At 37.2% G+C, this 22063-nt stretch overlaps 3 protein-coding genes and 1 long non-coding RNA gene across 8 annotated transcripts; 1 reads left to right on the forward strand and 3 right to left on the reverse strand.

Moving 5' to 3' along the window:
* Window positions 1-343: 343 nt before the first annotated feature.
* On the reverse strand, window positions 344-1582 carry LOC145212255 (phosphatidylinositol N-acetylglucosaminyltransferase subunit C-like). The gene is made up of 2 exons (XM_080080315.1): window positions 1519-1582; window positions 344-1369 (listed from the first exon to the last, which is right to left on the reverse strand). The coding sequence occupies exon 2, from the start codon at window positions 1333-1335 to the stop codon at window positions 487-489; it is 849 nt and encodes a 282-aa protein (XP_079936441.1). The 5' UTR covers window positions 1336-1369; window positions 1519-1582; the 3' UTR covers window positions 344-486.
* Window positions 1369-2271, reverse strand: LOC145212263 (rRNA-processing protein FCF1 homolog). Its single transcript, XM_080080342.1, has 2 exons — window positions 2192-2271; window positions 1369-2056 (listed from the first exon to the last, which is right to left on the reverse strand). Exon 2 carries the CDS (start codon window positions 2033-2035, stop codon window positions 1433-1435), a length of 603 nt encoding a protein of 200 aa, XP_079936468.1. The 5' UTR covers window positions 2036-2056; window positions 2192-2271; the 3' UTR covers window positions 1369-1432.
* Window positions 2272-6157: 3886 nt separating this feature from the next.
* Window positions 6158-9899, forward strand: LOC145204323 (uncharacterized). 4 transcript variants are annotated; one of them, XM_080076831.1, is made up of 10 exons: window positions 6158-6417; window positions 6651-6843; window positions 6905-7010; window positions 7758-7925; window positions 7995-8156; window positions 8228-8319; window positions 8382-8492; window positions 8570-8693; window positions 8965-9121; window positions 9210-9899. In XM_080076831.1, the coding sequence occupies exons 1-10, from the start codon at window positions 6191-6193 to the stop codon at window positions 9355-9357; spliced, it is 1488 nt and encodes a 495-aa protein (XP_079932957.1). In that variant the 5' UTR covers window positions 6158-6190; the 3' UTR covers window positions 9358-9899. The 4 variants fall into 4 exon arrangements, with proteins under 4 accessions (XP_079932957.1, XP_079932948.1, XP_079932975.1 ...); XM_080076822.1 differs by having other exon boundaries at window positions 7758-8156; XM_080076849.1 differs by lacking the exon at window positions 7758-7925.
* Window positions 9900-19056: 9157 nt separating this feature from the next.
* On the reverse strand, window positions 19057-21738 carry LOC145208898 (uncharacterized). Of its 2 annotated transcripts, XR_013854958.1 has the most exons (4): window positions 21096-21738; window positions 20105-20165; window positions 19976-20017; window positions 19057-19815 (listed from the first exon to the last, which is right to left on the reverse strand). It is a non-coding gene; the product is annotated as an uncharacterized LOC145208898 (long non-coding RNA). The 2 variants fall into 2 exon arrangements; XR_013854957.1 differs by lacking the exon at window positions 21096-21738 and having other exon boundaries at window positions 20105-21089.
* Between the last annotated feature and the right edge of the window lie 325 nt (window positions 21739-22063).

The raw sequence follows: 22063 nt of genomic DNA on the forward strand, positions 1-22063 counted from the left end.
GTGACAGGTTGACAAGTGCAACAGTATTGAGCAAATGACGGGGCAGGAACTTGGCCGAATGGTCCGGCGCTCCCGACCCATGTACATACATAAAAAAACTGATCGGAATTCGTCCCCGGGAGTGTCCTGGGTTCGAACTCCGTGATAAAAATGACGGTAACTTGGCCGAATGGTCCAGCGTACCTGACCTATATACTGACATACAAAATCCTTGTACCCGGGCATCCTGGTTTCGTAGCCTAGAAAAAATGTCTTCAGTTAAGGTAGGAGTACACCAATGCTCCACCAGTAATAGTCCAGATCATTGGAAACCCTTCAAATTTATCCTCATGCAACAAACGTATTAAACTGTGTGCTTAATTATAATGTAAACGGATTTGCCAAACCAAACATAAGTCACAGCACTTACATCTAAAATAACAACAACAAATAGCATACAATACTGTGACATGAATTGTTCCTGGTTTACCCAAAAGATGCTTACAGTTATTCTGACAAAACTGCTTCATCCCAGGGCCCATATATGTTATCCTTTTGCGGTTGGAGCTTAACTAAAATAAATGGAAAAATAAAATTTATCAACAAGCCAATACATCCAAATGCCACAGCACACACTACACTGTAGTGTACAAGAACAGCAACTATTATCATAAACAGAACAAATGTAATAACTGGAAGTACAACTTGATTTTTAGCTGCAATTCGTCGCCGTACCATTGGCCATAAACCAAACAGCTGTAATGCCATCATAATTGTAGCAAAGGTATGAAAAGCTGTTTCAAATCGCGATGACAAACATACAGCAGCAAAAATAGCCATGTTTAACGACACTGATTGAGAAACCAAAATTCCAGAAGAACCATAATCATGAAATATTAAATGACCCAATAACATCATAGAGGTCATTGTGTATAGAGTATCAGTGCTAATTGTGTGTGTCAGTGTTTGTAGGATGGGAGAAGCCAAACCTGTGTAAATTAACAACAAAAGTGCAGTTTTTAATCCATCGGTGATGATAAAAAACCTTATGTATTTTTGTTCATTAGAGTACATTGTAAATACAAAGCAGCATACTAAGGTTACAGATATGCACATGGTTAACACAACCATTGGTGTTAAGTTGCCTTCCCTCATGTGGAACCATACCAGCACAAAGCAGCATACTACACACAGCTGCTGCAAAATGGCTAATGATGAAACAAACAAAGTTTGAAAATGATATGTTTGAGCACTGGTCTTTCGACTTTTCAGAAAAGAATCGTCCACATAATTGTCTGGAACACTTTGATCCTCATATAGCACTCTTTTCCACCTAAATTTGTTGCGCAGGTTCATTTGAGTTTGTTACACTTTCATTGTTTAAACAAATCTGAAATTAAAGGCAACACAATAAAGTCAGTAGTACAAGTATTCCACCACAAGCACATGGTAATTACTGGTCTGATTTCGGTGCCCCAAAGGCATCTGGCATTCGTTCTATAGTATATTTATGTTGTGACAAATACATAATTGGTATACCCGGAATTTTTCTAATCCTTCGCTTTAAATCTCTATCACATGTAGCAACAATATAGCATTTGTGCTGAGTTACTCTTTGCACCAAGCAGTCATCAGCATATGTCCCTTTATGCATACATGGCAAGCGATCAAATCTTGCATCTTTTGCAATCCTTAGTGCAACATGATATTTTGGACCAAGTTTTTCAAGTTCAGCCATAACACAGTCTGTAATGCATGGTGTACATTTAGCATAAAGGCAATCCATCATAGATTTCATGATGTCTAACTTGTTTTTGATTGAAAAGTTAATAAAATTAGTGTCCATTAAAACATGGTATGGAGGTCCCAGCTGATCATTATATTTAAAAAACAATGCTGAAGATTCTTGTGGTAGATTTCGTTTGGACAGTTCCCCAGAAGTGGATGATTTTATTTTCTTTTTGATTTTGCGTTTGTCTTTGCTGATTCTTTTGTCTTTCAAAGATATCATCCGCTTCATTTCAGCAAATTTCCTGGTACGTTTGTCTTTGCCCATGGTGTTGTATGAGAAATTCAACTGAAATAAACACTTAAGTATTATACACCACAAAACATGCTAGCACACCTTTATGCATATTTATGTTAATGAAATTTATAGCAAAACACAAGCATTTACAATACATCTGTTAAACTTCCGAAGTACCGAACTCACCACGAGAGATAGAAAGTGTAAGTGCCGATAGGTGAGGTAAAGAGCACAGTTATTAAATTGGTGATTGAACACAACAAGATTATGAACCAAGTTTCACTGTTAGGAAGTAAGTTTAGGATTTTTACAAACCTCACCCCAGCCTAAATATTCATAAATTTCAAATTCTTTACAAAATTTCCCTTTAAATATATGCCAGTGGATAGAGCTACTTTCGCTTTTTTATAGGTCCCCCACTTTTTTTTGTCTAACGCTGGTTTGTTAAACGCGTTTGGTCAAGAAAAAGTGCTTCAAATTTATTCATATTTGTACAGATGTTAGTTATTGATCCGTATTTGATCCTCCTGAAGTTTGACCCCGAACGACACAGTGGTTCACCCACAGGCCCCCGAAACGATTTTTTAAACGGCTGTACTGACTAAAGTACATAATCTGGAAGTTTCATGCTTTGTTGGTGGTGCAATGTAAGGTATACTTAAGAATTTTGTAACTTTTTATTGGATTCACCCATTTTCACACTTTAAACCCCGTAATAATCGGTTTTAGTTTTAGGCCAGAAATACAAGCCCTATGGTGCAGAAATTTTTGAAAATTTTAACGATTGTTTGAGCAGGGTATTCGTTAAGTATTTACAATTTTGCCAGTTACCTTTACAGCCCATAATATGTGTACACTATCAGTCAGATGTAAGTCCCAAGGGAGTAATTCACTGGTTTACGATTAAGGTGGCAGAGCGGGAGTGCTCAGTTTGACGTCCGGACAGACGTTTTACGAGACAGACGTTTGGGTGATTAGAAATCAGCTGTTTTTTTGTGCAGCAATGCTGTGTCGTTTTATTAAGTTATCACGCGCATTTTCAGTTTTGGCGAAGGTTTCACACCTAAAGACGTAATTTAAACTCGATAAACGTTATTCGGTTTCGTTTATGTCAGGTAAAACGTTGTTGATCAACATAAAGGTGAAAAAATGTACTTGACTTTTTCGAAAGCCGCGTTAAATGGTCTTTAAATTCTCGTTGTCAGCTTGCCGCATAACCACAGGTCACTAAAGATCAACTTGTAGGCATTACAACACGGAATTTTTCGTCATAACGTAGCTTCTTTATGTTTGACAAATCAATTCAAGAATCAATACTCAAGTCATGTATAAATTAGGCAAAGCGGTATTGTTGAACACTAAGGACTGCATGCCGTTAAAAACGGTGTCAAAAGGTCATTAATCGGTCGTTTTTGCGAAACAAAGTTAAGTGAAAAACAAGTTATTATGTATAGCTTGCCTTTGTAGCAAACGACTTTTTAATTTATAGTGTATAATACAACAGACTTCCTAGGAAAATTTGTGTTTAAAAACTGAACTTGAACGACAATATCAAGGTCAAAGCAAGAGATTAAATTGAAAGTATTTTTCCCGTTCTTTTTTACTTTTTTGTAATTATATGACGATAATGATGCAAAAATACTACGGACAAAACTTTTAAAGTTTAGTTAATGCTTTGTGAGTGTCCTTAAATTCTAAAAATAACCGCAACATTTGTTTACCGTAAATCTGCATAAACACGCGTGTGGGGACCCATTCGTTTTTGCTTGCAAAAACAGTCATATGTGTAGATCAAATTATGTGTATAGTAAACTGGTAAATATGATATATGTAAGGATGGCGATACTTACTGCGTTGAGTGCACCACTGTTAACTCGAATTTACCGCAACACGGTACCCAATGGCGCTATATTCGCGAAAGTAGATGTTTTTTTATAAACCAATTAACTTGCTTTTATAAACCAATTAACACGTAAGTAAGCGGTGTTTAAACAAGCTGCTTCACAACAAAACTGGCATATTCAAAATGTAGGGCTGATGTGTTATCATTTCGTTATGTTTTATTTTTTGTTGAATAAATGTAAAACTTCATAACATTCACAAAATTTAATCGATACCATGTTTAATATTATTGTGGTACTAATAACAGCTTGCACTTAAATCCAATGAAGAGAGCAGCGTTTATTTAAAATGGATACATTTCAGTGTTTACCAGAAACGAATGACGTAGCTACAGCCAAAGAGCGCATGTTGTAGCGATCTATATTTCGATAGGAATAATTAAATATCATTTTTAGGCAAATCCTTAGTTTCTCCATTGCCTAATTTCATATTCAAGAAAAAATAATTTTTAACGAACAGGCCTAACAGTTCCTTTCCACTTTCACAGCGTATTTAACAACAGTGCTCTTCAAACTTTTTAGTGGCATGGAACCCTCAAGGTGTTTTGTCAAACTTTGCGGAACCCCCATAAAATAATTTCAACCAATGTAATAGGCTACATCAGGGGTTCCCAAACTTTTTTGGTCTGTGGCCCAAATGTCTATTTAATAGCGATTCGTGGCCCACCACGTGCTGTAAATTTGGGCACAAACAAAAAAATAACTCAAAAACAGGCGAAATTTTCCAGCAACTTACTTTTAATGAGATGCATGCTCCTGACATTTGGCTACAAGATTTAGAATTCTTTGCAAAAATTACGTTTTTCAAAACAAAGCGCATAACATCTACAGTATTACAAAACAGTAGAATCTATTCAAATGGCTCTGTGGCCCATTGAAAATGTCTTGGTGGCCCACTACTGGGCCATGGCCCACAGTTTGGGAACCACTGGGCTACACCAAAGAAAAACATGTATTTTTACTTAACACACCCCAAGCACAAAATATAAGTTGACTTCAATTAAACGATTCACTGAAACGCATTGCCACGTTACTTGTAACCGTCGTTTCTACATTTATCTCGCAAATTTGCCAGAGTGTATAGGGCTGTGTTTATTACGTCACAATTGATCAATGGTGCAACCAAGGTTAACTACTAGATTGTACCGGCGAGCATTGCTGTTCGCAACAGTGATATTGTTATGATTCATATTTGTACAACAAACCGCTGCGAACCCCCCGAGCAACCTTTAAAGATCACGGGACCCCTGTAAGGTTAGTACGGAACCCTAGGGTTCCGCGGAACCCCGGTTGAAGAGCCCTGATCTAAAATAAATACGTCCTGAAAATTTTTGGCAATACAAGTTCGATTGCTAGTTTAAACAATGTCATTTTTTTGTTTACAAAAAGGAACAAAGCCCGAAACCAACTATATCCAGTGGCGGGGTTCAGCCGGTTCGCACCGGTTCCATAGAACCGTCTTACAAAATGTTGTGAGATCAGAGAACCGGTTAGCATTACTGGTTACTGACTGTCAATGAACTTTTTGTAACAGAACCAGCTGAAAAATATGACTTTTGTGATAGAACCAACTCACAAAAAATTAACCCACCACTGACTAAATCCCACCACTGACTGTATCCCGTTTCCGTGGATATGGGTCATGATTGGATTTGTTTCAATTTGTGGTGACAATTTTCACACAAAAGGTCAATGCTATTTCGTCTAACGCAGTGGTTCTCAAAGTAAGATAGTTTCAATTTTCTGGGGGGAAATTTTTAGGAAACACTCCTTTGTTTCAAAGAATTAAATATGCTGCTCGGAAACGACTTTATATTTTGAGACTCAAATATTACAACTGGCAATTGTTAGTAAACCGTTATCAACAAATACGGTTATAAATAAACCATGGGGCAACATTCGTTGTGTGTAAAGCGATGAAGTAAAGTGACGAGCAGAATAGGTAAAATCCGTTTTGACTTCTGTAGGCTTTTGCAGAAAGTCAGTGCCAATGCACATTTCAAAATACAGCTACAGAAAAGTTTTTGCTTGAGCATACTTTTTTATACAATGGATAATGATTGCGCGATTGCCGTGAAAGGAATTTTAAGTTTTATTGCTTTTTCGCAGACGTACGTTGCTTTGTGTTTCATTTTAATCCTTATGGTTATGTAAAGGTATAACTATCATTATACTGACCTAACCAAGTGTGAAGAAGCTTGGCGCAATTACAATAGTTTTCCCATTAATATTTAATCTTATTTTGAGGTATCGAGCGCGGTTTGGACTACTCGTCAAAGCCAAAATGAAGTCTCTGTTCAATCCGAGGGTTTGGATAATTCTTTGTAACTTATTGCAAATAGTGTTTTGCGGTTGTAATCAGCAAACTAACTTCGATGTGTCAAGGAAGTGGCGTGAAAGTGCAAATTCAGACAGAGGCGATGAGGGATATTACTTTGTCGGAAATTCATTCCGATCTTTAAATTGTTTCAGTTTTCATCAATGTTCTCTGTTTTGTGTAAAGGACAGCAGGTAGGTCGCGGATTTGACTGTTACAAGATAGCATTTATACCGCGTATTTAGGATGATACATAATTCGAATTGAGTTTATCATTTCAATTGTTTAACTTGGTGATTTTGGTATTGTTTCTTTACTGCTTTACCTTGACTAAAAATGGGTTTAAAATTGTTAGCAGCGGATTAAACCGTATTCGCAATTCTGAATTTGTATTACAATATTTTTAATTTGCATTTTTTTTACTCAGATGCAAATCGTTTAACTATCTCTCGGACGTTGGAAAATGTGAATTAAATTTGGAAGATAGATCTGCATTTCTTGAGGCCGAATCAACCTGGGTGTTTTTTGACAATCAGTGGCTGTTGCAAGAACAAGGATTTGTGCAAAGAAAAAGTTCAGCATACTGCAATCGCGAATGTTTTGAAAACAATTTGCCGGAGGTGCTGAATTAAAAGTGTGTTGTCAGAAATACTTGAGTTTTGTCAACGATAATTTTTTTAGATTTTAACAATTTCTTGCGATCCAAAATGCAATCCTGACGAGATTTGCACCTTATCGATGCCACATGGTGATACTACTTGCCTAAAGACTAAGTTTGAAATTACCGGTAAGACAGAATGGTGGGTAGGCGACCATAAGGAAATAATTAGTGACTTTTGTGTGTTTATAAAAAATGTCAATTTCGCCTACGTGTAGTAAATTTATGGACTTTTAAGTCTTTTGTACCGATTTAGGGAAAAAAGCTATTTTTTTATTTACATGAAAACAAAAGCATTAGGATAAAATATATCGATTGGCAAACACAATTTATAAAACATGCGCCACGCATTGGAAAAGGTCTTGGTTTGCTTGTTGATGGTCTTCGTGCTGGAAAAAAACAGGCCAATCCATGCGTTCGGCGCAACAAAAGTCAAGACTAATGTAATGTACGATTGTATACGGTTATTTTGTTGTTGTCAGTTTTTGTCTAACATTTTGTTTCCTCTATGGTAGAAACATACTACACCGATTAAAGACTTGTCCACACGCCTTTGCAGACCGGTGTAGACCTGTAGTTTTCAGTTGCTGCAATTTTTAGTAAAGACCAGCATAGAAAATCCGACCGGTAAAACACGTCTGTCCTTCACAAGCACCATAACCACGATTACACGTGCACCACCATCGCAGCTTACAGCACGAAAAACTGGGAGGCAATTAAGCATGTTTGACGTAATAATTGTGTAAAACACATACAGGAACATGACTGTTTAAGCAACTACGAAAAAATTTTTCTGTTTCACTTTTAAGTGATAGAAATTTTGGAATTATCGGACCAGAATTGGAATTATTGTTTGTTTGATTGTCATTTTTTAAGATTTTCTCTTGCCATGGTCTGAATGGTCTTATTGGAGTCCGTGCAGTGCAACTTGTGGCAATGCTGTTCAAACTCGCACAAGATCATGCGGTCCCCCAGCTCAGCCGTGGATGTGCCAGGGATCGGACACTGAGAAAGTTATTTGTGAATTAAATCTCAAATGTCCACGTAAACATCAACATAGATATCTTAAAAGTAATTATCTAGCTCACATTACAAAACAGCCATGTTTCACAGATTGGTCAGGGTGGGGTGAGTGGTCAACTTGCTCAACACAGGCAATATGTGGTGAAGGGTTCAAAAGACGGAAAAGATCTTGTATTCCTAATACTCTTAATCCATCCGTTTGTCCTGGTTCCGAACACCAAAATGTAACTTGTCAAGCTCCTTCTTGTACAAGTATGAAATTGAATGCTGAAAGATAATATACAACTCTAAAAAAGTGGCATAAAAGCAATTTGTTTATGTAGCACCTCTAAAACTGACGAACGGAAATTATGGACATGTTTTGGTGTACGACGACAGTGTTCCATTTTCACCGCAATGGACTGGCGTCTGCAAGGTTAGATGACTTAACTTAAGTCTATGGTTTGGTTTAAAAAACGCCTTAACATATTTTCAAAGGATTTAATATCGGACGAAGACTTACATGAAGTTTTAAACAAAGTTTGCAAACAGTTGGGAATGTATATGGATCACCCAGATAATGCAGATGACAGTTCAATTATTGAAACCGTAACGACATAAAATACAAATTAGTTTACAAACAATGATCCACAGCGTAACCTTTTTCCACTTAACTTTCATCTTAGATATATTTAAAAGTTCGAAACTGCTCAAAGGAGGAACCATTTCTTGTTCAGTGTAACCACGAAAAATGGCAAAGTTACCAGGATTGTGCGGAGCTACTGCAAGTACAATGTACAGGAGAAAAGCGTTAGTTGTCTTATTTTATTTTGTTACACAAATTTACCTAAAACTAATAAATTAAGTTAAAAGGCTGAAACATTCCGTTTTCGCCGAAAACTTTAAATACAGCGTTGAAGAGGTAAGTATAAAAGCTTTTTTTGTGGTCTGTTTTTGGACAAGTTTAGTAATAGGCCTGTGAATAAAACAAACTTAAAACCTTGAAAACTAACATGTAGGTTTCTTCGGGTTCGCGCTTTTATTTATTTTCGTATTTGGTCAACTTTGTTTTCATGCGCAGAAGTACAAAATCACTTCCTGGCTGAGGTCACCTGGCAATATGCATACGATTTCTGCGAGGAAAGATATCGACAGATGTGTTCTGCCGCCGAAATTTTTCCGTATGGAAACAATACTGCAATTGAGTTTTATACTGGTGACACGTGGATACCAATAAGGTAAACACCCTCCCATTTAATGTTTGGTCGCAACCTGTTATGTAATAGTCATTTTGTATCCTGTACCTGTAATTGTTGTTTATTTAAGAGATTCTTACAATGACTGGGTCCAAGTTGGAACAGATCATCCGCAGTTGGGAAACAAACACAACAGCATCTGGTCAGCCCCACCTTGGGGTCTATCACCTGATATCGAACATTGGAAAGGAAATTATTTCTGCTGTTTACTGGATTGAATTTACTGGATACCAAATTTTGAGAATCTATCCCCACATAATACAGTTTGTGCTTGTCATCATACATGAAAAGTTCTTAGTAATAACTTTTAATTACATTTGAAATCCAGCAACCAGCACTTCTGTAACTCGTTCGAGGTGTTTTTCAAGGTACAGCTACTCCCACAAACTAACAACGTGATAGGTTTGCGTTATGAGCAGTGGTGGGATTCAGCCGGTTCGCACCGGTTCTATAAAACCGTCTGACGAAATTTTATGAGATCAGCGAACCGGTTAGCATTACTGGTTACTGTCAATGGATTTACTGTAACAGAACCGGCTGAAAAATATGACTTTTGTGATAGAACCGGCTGACAAAAAATTTGAAACCCACCACTGATTATGAGCCTCACTAAAGTTTGTAGTTCAACCTGCTACCTCAAGATTCCTTGATGATAAACTTAAGAAAACACCACTTGTATAAATCTGTTGAATACACTGTTGGTTTATTTGGTTATCAGCGACAGAAATATTTCTTATTCAAATAAACCGTAATTAAAGAGAAACAGTAATTCGCAATTAACACAAAAGTACAAAAGAATCAAAAACTAAAAGTTAGTGTTTAAAGGTATAGAATAGATAACGATTCACAAAAACGGTAAGTCTCACCTCTAATAAGTCCGACCTATTTTTGCCGGCTAATTAATTTTTCTATCGGCCAGTATGCCTTATGGCGGCGCTAGAGCTCGAGGTCAGGGCGCCAATTTTGGTTTGGGCGGCAATCAAGGGCCGCTGACCTGCGCCCAGATTTCAGTTAAAATCGGTCCACGCGCTTCTAGTTAAACTCAAACACTTTGTCATTTTTTTAGCCTAGAGTAAACTGACGCAGGCTGGCTATCTCTTTAGCTCCTTCGCATCCAAACGTTGACACAAAATTGTCTTTGTTTGCAAAAATTGCGGCATATATACTAGTGTGTGAGAGGAATTCCCACTGATGTGGTCGGTCAAGTGCATAATGATTGGCCAGGATGACCTTGGCGCATAGGCGCCGAGTTTTACGAAAATGCAAGGTTGCGACGAAAAATATGACGTCACATTAAATGGGACGTCACCAATACGTGCAGGACAAGTTCAAAGCCCAACAAACTTTCAATAGAATGCAACGTTCGTCAAAACGAAATATTTAAAATAATATTTATTTTGCAACACGTTGCTGTAACGTTTATAGTTGGTTTAGCAACGTTCAAAAAATGTTTCGTCAAGTGGTTGTTGCTTTGTATCACCCGAGGTAACCATTTATGACAAAACATTAGCATTGTACACAATAATGACCAAACATGTACTACTAAACAATTGGGAGTACTAATCAAAACAGGTTTTTGTTTTAAGGTACGTATTGTTACTTCTTTGGCAGCACGCTTGTTTTTAAAGCAAATTTGTTTCTAATTTTCCTCAGATTTGACGATATTTCGTACGATACCGCTGCAAACTAACCAAAATATCCACGGTGGCCGCCACCGTACTTTACAAACCCAATGTGACGGTACCACCCCGCCACCGCCTACTTGGCGCATACTGCGCGAGAGCAGCGTATATTCTACGTCGTACCGGAAGCTATTTTTATCGCCTGTTGTATGTGGCAAATGGCGGACCGCGGTTCATATCTGGACCTTAGAGGTGTTGGATCTGGACCTCGACGATATTTTAATTACGGCAACATATAGACTATTATTTGTCTGTTAATTACTTAAACATTGCTATGCAGAGGCCGTTTTTTAAACTGGGGATATATAGCGTATAACGATAGAGTCCGCATAGCGATTGATCAGCAGGCTGCAAGGAGCCCAAAGTCCTGCCAACATCTTATGTGAGTTTAGATCAGTGGTTCTTGACCTTTTTCCTTGCTGCACCCCTTTCAAATCTCCAATCAATTTTCGCACCCCTTTCTGTAATTGTATTTATATAGAACAGCGGTTCCCAAACTTTTTCATATTTTTTTCAAAACGGTCCCTTTGCCATTATTTTGAGGGCTCGCGGTCCTTGAGCCTAAATATGTATTTCATAAAAACGAAAGTTGATTTCAGGATTTTAGCTAGTTATGCAAAATTTCGCATAAAAATCATCCAAACACAGCTTGTGACATCACAGACAAGACAAATGCACTACAATTGTGCGCGAACAATTACATTTTTGATAGCATTTTTGATTCATAAAGGCTATTGTTAAGCAATGGAGACAGTTGATTCTCAATTCTACTTTGATTTAAACTTATTTAGTGACACAAACGGACGCCAAATAAGATTATAGAATTACTTAAACCGCTTCGCGGTCCCCCCAAAATTGCCTCACGGACCCCTAAAGGACCGCGGACCCCAGTTTGGGAACCGCTGATATAGAATATACCTAACCAGCTTTAATGATTTAGCATACCCGCACCCCCTAGGAACAGTTCTCGCACCCCTTAGGGGTTTAGTTTGTCAAACTGTGACGAAAAAATGGTAGATTAAAACAAAGCAGCGATTGATTGCGCACAGTTGTGTCTGTGATTTAATAAGCTGGATTTTAAATCATTACCTTACGATGCAATCCTGCAAAACCAGATAAAATGCATTCTGTGTGACATCTGTACCAATATACTCTCGCAAGGAGTAAAATCACGTTTAGTGCCCAGTGCAAGATTTCGTTTTTGACCGCGATTCTCCACATTACCTACAACCAAAATAGGCTAAGACACGTTGCATATGTATATCTGACAGTAGCATCCGGACCTTTGGAAATTTTACCTTTTCTATCTGGACCTTTGACAAAACTAATTGAGTAGTCCTGGTATAGGTCTTCAAAAAAAACGGGATAGCTCTACTAATACTGATTTTTGGTCCGACCTGGTCACCGTTTTTAAGGCCGTTGATCGATTTTTATAACGTGGCGTTTTTTTCTAAATTAAGAATATATTTTGTGTTTTTTCACCTTTTTCTGCCCGAAGAGTCCTACTTCTGATTATCGCCTCGTTTGTTTTGTTTTCTAACTTACGCGTTGATACAAACTACTTTATAATTGTCTTAATTTTACTGTAGCATTTGGATCAAGAAGAGAACCATTGGTTCGACTTATTTTTTCCTCGAGTGCTTTTATATTTCGCTCCAGTTCATTCTGGCGAGCAGTTTTTAAGTCTCGCACTGAAAACGAAAAGCCGCGAAGTACAGCCTTAAGGACATCCCACCTAGGGATTGACGTGATTAGCCGGGTTGGTTATTTGTGATCAGACATAAAACCTGTGATAATTATTAGCGTCCGTAATATTGGTTGAAAACGATTTTGAAGTTAAAAAAAGTCAATGCGTGTCGCCCCTATTGGATTTGTTTGAATCCTCGAGTACTTTCTCGCGCCGCCTGCAGACGTCGAACGGCATCATATAACTCAAGTGTACTCATATGTCATCACAAATCTATTAAAAATCTCTGGATTGTCGTTGTTCGGTCCGTAAATATTTGCTATAGTTAATTTTTTTCTATTGCCGATTTTGACCGATGTAATCAAATACCTCACGTTCGGATCAGCTCTCTGTTCAGTCATTAGATAGATTTTTCGATATTAATATGGCCACATCTTTGTTACGATTTGTACCATTTGACCACACGATTTCTCCACTCTATTTCATCTGCCAAAGTTTATCATCGTTATGAGAACAATAAGTTTCCTGTATTAAGGGGATATGATATTTTTTATCTCTAATGAACTTCATGATTGATTGTCGTTTAGGTGGGTCACGGATTCCAGCAACGTTAAAAGAAGCGATAGTGACAAACACCAGAAAAAAAATCACACAAATTAACTACACAAACATTCCAGCTCTCATATCCGTTCCACCCCTAGGTCCATGTCCCATTCATACCCGAACCCGCATGAGAATCTATATCAGGGGTGGGCAACCTTTGTTACTGTACTGGGGCCAATTACAAATGTCAAAGTTGGATCGTGGGCCGCACCTGTGTATAACACAAAGTGATTTTCCTTTGTTGCTTACCAAATATGCTAAATTACAAGTATAATTCGTATTTGATTCTAGCCACATTTTGCCAGGCCGCAGAAAACTAGCATCAGGCGCATTAATCAGCTCCAAAATATGTAATAATTGGATTCGTTTGCCAGTACTTTTGAAATCCAAGCGTCTCTGCGGGCCGCACAACCTTTAAAGAAGGGCCGCAGGTTGCCCACCCCTGATATATATGATTTGCTCGGTTCGATGCGTTCAGCCGATTGACCGCAACTACAGTAAATAAATTTTTATTTGCACAGATAATTGATAATTGAGCTCTCTTTGCTCATTGTAAGATATGGGACGGGATTGAAAGTCTTACACACATATGCAATCGAACCTTTCGCATTGTACGCATTCGAATTGATTTTTCTCCGTCGTAAACTCCGGCTGGAACTGTTGGCAGCACGGCATCCATCGCATGATCGCTTGGCGCTTTGGGCAGTCATTTTTTTTCTCTGATGGGAACCAAAACAGAGGTAACTTCGTCCCAATACGCCTTTACGGTATCGAAATCATTCTTGCATTTGTAGCAAAAGAAATGAATTGAATCTGGCGCCAAGAAACTCTCGATGTGACATTCAGTGCATATGAGCGGGATCAGGGTTTCGCATAAACTTTGCGACTTGCTGTTAGGCAAGATTTCAGTACTTTGTTCTAGTACCTCTCTTTTTAAGATTGGTAATCTGTAGGCTCGGGTTGTTGTCTTCAAACCTCGGGTATCCCGAAAGATGCCCTGTGGTAGATTGAGATTTAACTTGTCTTGTGTTTCTTTATCTTTCTCCGCCTGTAATCCATCGCTTGGGAAGTTTTCATCAGGAGCTGGGTCCACGCGGGTTCGAGTGACGCAGGTGAACTGGCCCTGATAATAAGGTTTGACCTAGTTTCACTTCCATGTTTTCTTTTCTGTGCATTGGTTTTGTTTTGTAGTTCTGGATAACCGTTTTTTTCGTTTAGGGCAATTTGCTTGCTTGTGCCAAGTCTCACCACAATATTTACACGAAAATTGTTGTCCAGGATAAGTTTGGTAAAACTCGTAGCCATGAATTCTGATATAGCTTGTGGGAGCGGGTTTTCTGTCTAAATTATACATAGATGCTATTCTCATCCCTGATAGTAGTCCTTTCGGTGGGTCATCCAATTTAAACGTTGATAATACAACTTTCGTAAAGTCGAATACTTTTATGTACTCTACTTCTGCGAGCTTGCTTTGTAGTTTTAAGACGTTCTGTCTAGTTGTGCTGGTCACATTAATTACTAGTCCCTTTCATTTCCGCGATTCCCAGAACTTTTTTGATAGAAAAATTTATCTCCAATAATTTCTATCTTTTGTTTCGTTTAAGCATTCTATACGCTTTAAAACTTAAACAGTTTGACCTTCTCAGCGCACTCCCCGCGCTTTTTCCAGTAGCTTGGCATACCTCGTACCCGCCTTCTCCTTTTAGGCTAAAAGTTTTAGCCGTGCACACTACGAGTGTCTGACTTAGAATGCTGGGGGTATTCGTATTGACAACATTTTTATCACTATTATTTTTTTCACGGTGTTCGAAGCCAAAACACTCCCGGGGACGAATCCCGATCAGTTTTTTTTTAACATTGTGCACCGTTGCCGAGTCACAGTGCTTTGAAGTTTGAGCCACCTGTCGGATGTTTTAGTAACCTCCTGAGAGCAAAGCCAACGTTTTGCATTGACCTTGGCTCTGCCTCTGCTGAAAGTGCAGCGGGTGACGTCTATGCAGTTTTAAGCTCGCGAACCCGACTACTCTTAAGACATTATAACTTTTGAGATTTAGGCTACCTCACGGCTCAGCGGTAATGAAAAAATAGTGGCTTTGATCAAACCGGAGCAAAGTCTATATAATACACAAGTTGTCCAACCTGTTGTTACGCAATAAAGCGTATGGAGCCATTTTGTGTCCAAAATGAGACAGCAAGGAAAGAAAAATAACACATAAATTGTCTCATTTTTACAAACTGGAGACGCGAATTTGATCCGCCAAATTGAATGAAAATTTCGGGTTCTATAACATTTCAACGCAATATTACAAGCTAAATTGCTGTTTTTCATGTAAATTTGGCCGCTTAATTTTCATGTCAACTTTAAATATTTGCGTTCAGCCAGCATGATCACGCTTAAATGTTAGAACCCAAACATTTTATTCGATTATTCGGCCGATCAAATTCGCGTTAAAAAGCCACTGATCTCTATAAACCCTGGATTGCGCTACTGGCCGTCACGGTTGAAGCAAATTGAAGCGTAATGGCGGCTGCAAAAGGAAGCCCCAAAAATGCATTGCGGGCAATGGGGAGAGAGTGGAAAAATGTCGATAAATTTTGTTTTAGGCATTTTTATAGCGATTTTTTCAGATATGATCAGTAGTTTAATAGGACGCCTTTGTGTGTAATTATTACACACAATGTCTTCCAGTGTGTAATAACCAATAAATATGCGTAGATTGACTGTGAGGTGTATGTATGTCTACTGGAAATTAAAACGTTTTTAAGTTAGTGTTGAAATAAATCTTTACTGAGTGTTAAAATCTAATCTTTACAGTAATCAATGTTTCTTGTGCAATATAAGCAATTTCCGTGTTTTTTTAAGTATTTAGGACTTAAATCCAACAAGACGGCTATTTTTTCACACAAGGTGATGTGATACTTTGTGTGACATTACCTTGCTTATCCAAACTGCTGTTTTTGACTGTCATCAAAATCCAGGAAATTTTGAGGAACAAGTGGTTGGAACGTTTTAATTAAAAACACAAAATAATAATACAATATTTCAACTATTTTGCTCAAAATATTTTTAACAGTATTTGACTTTTTTTCTTGATTGAGTGCATTTGATTTGGTTGTTTATTATCTAACATAAAATTGGTGTTATTATAAGATTTAAAAATTCTCATGAAGTTGTTTCTAAACATTTCAGACACAATCGGGTTTATGTTTCTCCAATAAGCAACATTAATTGCCTTAGGTAAAGTCCACTGGAAATGTTTTAGTCTCTTCCCACACCCTCAAGCTTCACGACACTGCAAGATTACAATACAGCCTTTTTTCTACAACAAATACACTATGAAGGAATTGGAATTACATTAAATATTTTTTGTGTGTATACTCTTTTACTAGGACTAAGTATGTCTTGTAATCATCTCTGAAACATAACCTGTAACATGATATGCTGCACATTTTAAACTTAATTAACAACTTTGAGGGGTTTTTTATCTGGTGAATGCACTATCTGTTATAATGGGATCACCAATAATAGTGATGCACCTAGGTTTTTTTTTAAGGTTTGGTTTGGGTGACCGCTAAGTAGTTTTAAGAGACCGCAAGTGTTTCATGTAAATACCAAAAAATAGCCATATTTGCTTAAACGAATTATTTATTAGGCTACTGGCAAATTTTGGGAAACCGCTGGAGAAATTTGGGGGACCGTTTCGGTCCCCCAAAACACCTTAAAAAAACACTGGTGATGCATCTGACAATAAATGCAGGATATCTGTATGAACTTGGCTATATAGTGCATTTGTAATCGTTGCCTTCATTCTTGTTTTGCAAGAAAGAATTTAAGTGTTGGAGTGGTGTGCAGGCATGTTTTTTTGCAGGAAATTGCATATTGAATGGAAATGAAATGGAAATAAAACAATATGTCATGATTCTGACTAAAATAGTACATAAATAGGCATCTCATTTGGGTGTGAGGTCTTAAATGCATTTATGTACATGTATCTCTTTTTGGAGTTTAGTTAAGTTTGAGAATTCAAAACATTTTACCAAAAATTTATTCTACACATGTTGGTTGAAAACTGAAAAGGTTACATTAAATAAGCTAAAAAATTAAGCATACTAAGTTTACAGTTTGTAGCATACAAGTAAAAATGTTAAACCTACTGCAAAAAACTTTAAAGTCACATTTTAATTCCAAGACTTTGGTGACAATCAAAAACAGCAGTTTGGATCAGCACAAGATGATGTTAAATGAAGTATCACATCATCATGTGTGAAGGAAAGAGCCATTCATGTTGGATTTATGTCTTAAATATAGAGGAACGCATGTAAACTACTCATATTGAACCAAAAAAACATTTATTACAACTCAGTAAATGTTTATTTCAACACTAACTTAAAAACGTTTTAATTCCCAGTACACATACTTACACCTCACAGTCAATCTACGCATATTTATAGGTTATTACACACTGGAATACATGCGCCCTATTAAACTGCTGATCATATCTGAAAAACTTGCCACAAAAATGCCTAAAACAAAATTTATCGACATTTTTCCACTCTCTCCCCATTGCCCGCAATGCATTTTTGGGGCTTCCTTTTCAGCCGCCATTACGCGAGACGGGGTTGTGACAATTTAGTGACAGGCTGCCACCTATCGCCTGTCAATGACAGGGTGTCAGGTACACACTGACACCCTGTCACAGATTTACTGACACCCTGTCACAGATTTATTGACACCCTGTCACTGATTGAATGACGCCCTGTCACAGATTTACTGACACCCTGTCACAGATTTATTGACACCCTGTCACAGATTCACTGACGCCCTGTCATGGATTTTGACACCCTGTCACTGATTCACTGGCGTCCTGTCAATGATTAAATGACGCCTTGTCACTGATTTATAATTTTCGAAAAAACAGTCTTTTTGCTTTGTCGTCTGAAAGAGCCAGGTTGCAGTGAGAGGTTTGAAATAAAGATTAAAGGCAGATTTTAAGCATTGTTGCCAGAACTAACATCTGCGTTCTCTAAAAGCATGAATGCGACCACAGAGGAAACTTTGGGAATAGCTATAGAACCAGAAAGCACCCTGGAAAACACAAGAGATCATGAATACATATGATAGAAACTTCTTATATGAAGAACAAGCTTCTTCATATAAGACCTAACAGTTTGAATACTAGGTTTTCTTCATACCAGTTTCTGTGGACGACCCAGCACAACCTAACAGTTTGAATACTGGGTGAAAAATTTGGACCAACATCAAGAACTTCATCACCACCAGCAGAGTTTGGAGAAAAGCTCTGTAGAGTATGAAGGTGAAACATGGTATCAGGCTCCACCTGATCTTTCTGATCAAAGCACTGTATAATACGGCCAGAAATGTGTGACAACCCACAGAAGTGCACTTTGGTTGCAGTATGTCAAGAGTGTATGCTGTCGCTTATCTTGTTCAATATATTATTAGAGCACATAATGATGGAACCAATGGAAGATTTTGAGGAAACAGTGTCAGTGGCAGGACAAATTCATTACAGAGTGGTAAGAAACTTACTGACATTGGACAATACAATGAGAAGGTATGGAATGGAGATAAGAAGTGAAAAAAGCAAGATCATGGTAAGGTCAAGGCAAAATGATAAAGAGAGCGACATAGACATTACAATGGAAGGTGAACAACTGGAAGCAGTCTCAATGAAGAAGTGACATGGAGACGAAAGTTGCAACGGTTCGGCCATGTGATATGGAATCATGCACAGGACTGTTAAAGGTCATGAGAAGACACGGGGGAGACCCAGAACGAACTGCATAGGACTGGCAGAGGATTAAGATAGATAGAGAAAATGCGCCAACGGTCCCAGGACTACAATGATATTCAGGAACTTATTAAAAATGTTAGGGCAATATTGTTGTTACAAAAACTTCTTCAGTAATCATAAAGCATGAAAAAATATTTCAGACAACTTTTATTATTAAACAAAAAACAACAAATTTATGAATGCCTAACATAAAGACTAGATGTGATAAAGAACTTAAAAATCTAAGCAAGCGCACCATATTCTCTAGCTGTCAGTGTATCGATTAATACTCATGTGACAATGCATTATAAGTAAATAAGAAAAGAAAAGGGAAATAGTGAGAGCATTGGGTAAAACACAACAATTGACACGTCAAAATGTAAAAAAAACACCCATCTTTGGGGGAAGCAGGTTAGTAACGGGTTACTATGTGCATAATAATAAAATATCAAACCACAATCAGCCAATCAACAGTCCTTTAAAATTAAACCCCAATTGGTTATTGTTTAAGGCTGTTAAAACTGCCAAACGAACCAGCCCAAATGAATGCAAGAACACTTGCAACACATTTTTGGTTGCCTTTATATCCCTATAACATCACAGAAACTCGTTGTTTGTGGTGCGTCGGATTATGAGAAATGTTTTTAAACTTTAGTGGCCTGTGGGTTAAATACTGGAGCTGTCAAGACAAATGGCTATCTACATGACCATATCCACAATCTGCTGCGAAAAAACTTCAGGGAAAAAACACAAATTGAGTAAAATCAAAATGTGCCTCCTTTAGGGGACGCATAATATCACAAATTTTAAGCAAACAGGACATTGCCAAGACTGAATTATTCCAAGCTTAGAGGTGTTGATTCCCACACATTTGATGTGATGACATGATCTGCAACTGTCACATCCAATCTGCTCACAAAAGTTTTACATGTAGATAAGCACACAGTTTTTATGTACACGTGATAAAAAAAAATTATGCTTTTACCATTGTTTTAACATTTTGTGCACTATATCAAAATTAATTATGTATGAAGTGGGTCATGCTGTCTAAAACAAAACAAAAACTTACCTATTTTCTAATCACATTGGCTACATAGCTAAAGAAGACTGTCTAAAATAAAATGATATTATGAATGATTAGCAGCATCACTAGAATTGCTTTTAAAGCTTAAAAATGAAAAATATTTAATGGTCTTACCGGATTCATCTAACTTTTTTGACAAATTTTATTCCTGTAATGAAGCAGTGCTCTTCTCGAACTAGAAAACAATACTATTAGGGTACGATTTTTTAAGGTTGTGTTTAACAAGTTCAGCAACCTTTAAGGATTATTCTTATGTTTTTCTTGTAACCCTTCAAACAACCGATTAGCAAATACTTTTAATTAATGAAAACAATCACAAGAGTGGCTGGTTGTTTTCTGACCAATGTTTTGTAACAAAAATATACAATGGTAATACTGTGTCATTTTTTTACTATTTTACAGATACTTCTGTTGCTTGTTGTTGAATCAATCAGATCTAAATAAGATCAGTTTAAACATTGTGTGGAGTCAGTTACAAAAATGAAATAAAAAGCAAGGTGGATAAAGTGTATAAGCAAAGATGAATCCCAAAAAAAGGATAACTAAGAAATTAGTTAAAACACCAAACAAAACAAATGTTTTACTCCTCCAAGTCTGTTAGAACCAGTATTGAATCGCTTTCTTTTTGTGCTGGTAGTTGCCTAATACTTTCTTAATATTGTTTACTGTTAATAGGTTTCCAATCTTTAAATGTTGATGGCTTTCTCCCAAGAAATAAACCAAAAAACATGAACAATTTTCATGTAAATATGGCCAAATCAGCTGGTTAAAAAAAAATACTAAGTTGTAACAGTGTCTGGCAGCTAGGAATTTCATGAATCTACTGGTTTCAAACAGCTAAATGTGTTGGTCCAATCTACATGTGTAAAAAGTATTGTATTGTTTGGAAACTCAGATGAGCTCCTCTTTTTTTGCAAGTAACATTCATACTGTTAATTAAATATGGCAATCAGATATCACAATGTGACACACCACAGAGCTTAGACATATTTAAATAATAAACAAAGTGACTAAAAATAAGTGATTGAACTTTTTCGCCCTGTTAGAGCTCGTCAGACTGCCTGGCAGACAATGAAAGTTCAAAAATTGTAAAAAACACACTTACCTTTGCTGCTTGCAATTTTTCAAGATTTAACAAATGCCTTATTAAAGTCATAAGCACGAAATATTGCACGACATTTTACAATTTTAAGATGTAATTGCTTATGTTTGGAAAGTATTTTTTATAATTATCCATGGATTTAGTCCTGTTGCTTCTTAGTATGGTTTGCAGTAGTGGCTGACTAATTGAAATCAAGCAGGGCTGCCACTTTGGTTTGAATGAAATAATCCAGTTTTAAATATATATCTAGAATCATTTAGATTGAAAAACAAAACATCCAAAAATATATCTAACTAAACATAAAATAATCCAATTTAATGTAATATATTAGCCAAACAACAACGCATATGAAGGTTTTTAATATAAATTGATCTATATTTGATGCTAAAGAAGCTTACTTCTTCCTTTTCATCACTCTATTTTTCTGTTACAGTTATAATGTGGTCTGGGTGGAACATTTGTGAGCTTGTACTGTTCCCATGATCTTTACAAACGTTACAAAAACTATCTAGAATTTATAGCCATCATCTAGATCCTAAATTTTACATCTAGGCTTAACCCAAACTTTCTAGATCTAGCTATAAAATATCTAGAGTGGTAGCCCTTAAATCAAGGTGTTTCACTCTACCTTCCGTAGAAGAGCGCGAATAAACTAAACTTAAAGTAACATCATACTACTACGGACGATTTTTTTCTGCCTTTCGCACTAAATTCGGAACATACGACGAAAATTACAAACACATGGCTCGTTTTGCACACTTAACTATAGCAAAATCGCCCTGTCACTGATTTAGTAATGCCCTGTCACTGATTTAATGACGCCCTGTCACTGATTTGGTGACACCCCAGCCCTGTCATTGACGCCTGTCACAAACTGTGACAAGTGTCACGAAAAAGTCACAACCCCTGTTGCATTACGCTTCAATTTGCTTCAAAAACCACCCAACCGTTCAACGGAGTAGCGCAATCCA

This window comes from Phallusia mammillata, chromosome 1 (genome assembly GCF_965637545.1).
Source record: "Phallusia mammillata chromosome 1, kaPhaMamm4.hap1.1, whole genome shotgun sequence".
NCBI classification, from domain to species: Eukaryota; Metazoa; Chordata; class Ascidiacea; order Phlebobranchia; family Ascidiidae; genus Phallusia; species Phallusia mammillata.

Coding starts and splice junctions, on each gene's coding strand:
- LOC145204323 (XM_080076822.1), top strand. CDS start 6,191: ATGAAGTCTCTGTTCAATCCGAGGGTTTGGATAATTCTTTGTAACTTA. Junction 6,418..6,650: donor TTTTGTGTAAAGGACAGCAG/GTAGGTCGCGGA, acceptor TTTTTTACTCAG/ATGCAAATCGTTTAACTATC. Junction 7,011..7,757: donor GACTAAGTTTGAAATTACCG/GTAAGACAGAAT, acceptor TCATTTTTTAAG/ATTTTCTCTTGCCATGGTCT.
- LOC145212255 (XM_080080315.1), bottom strand. CDS start 1,335: ATGAACCTGCGCAACAAATTTAGGTGGAAAAGAGTGCTATATGAGGAT.
- LOC145212263 (XM_080080342.1), bottom strand. CDS start 2,035: ATGGGCAAAGACAAACGTACCAGGAAATTTGCTGAAATGAAGCGGATG.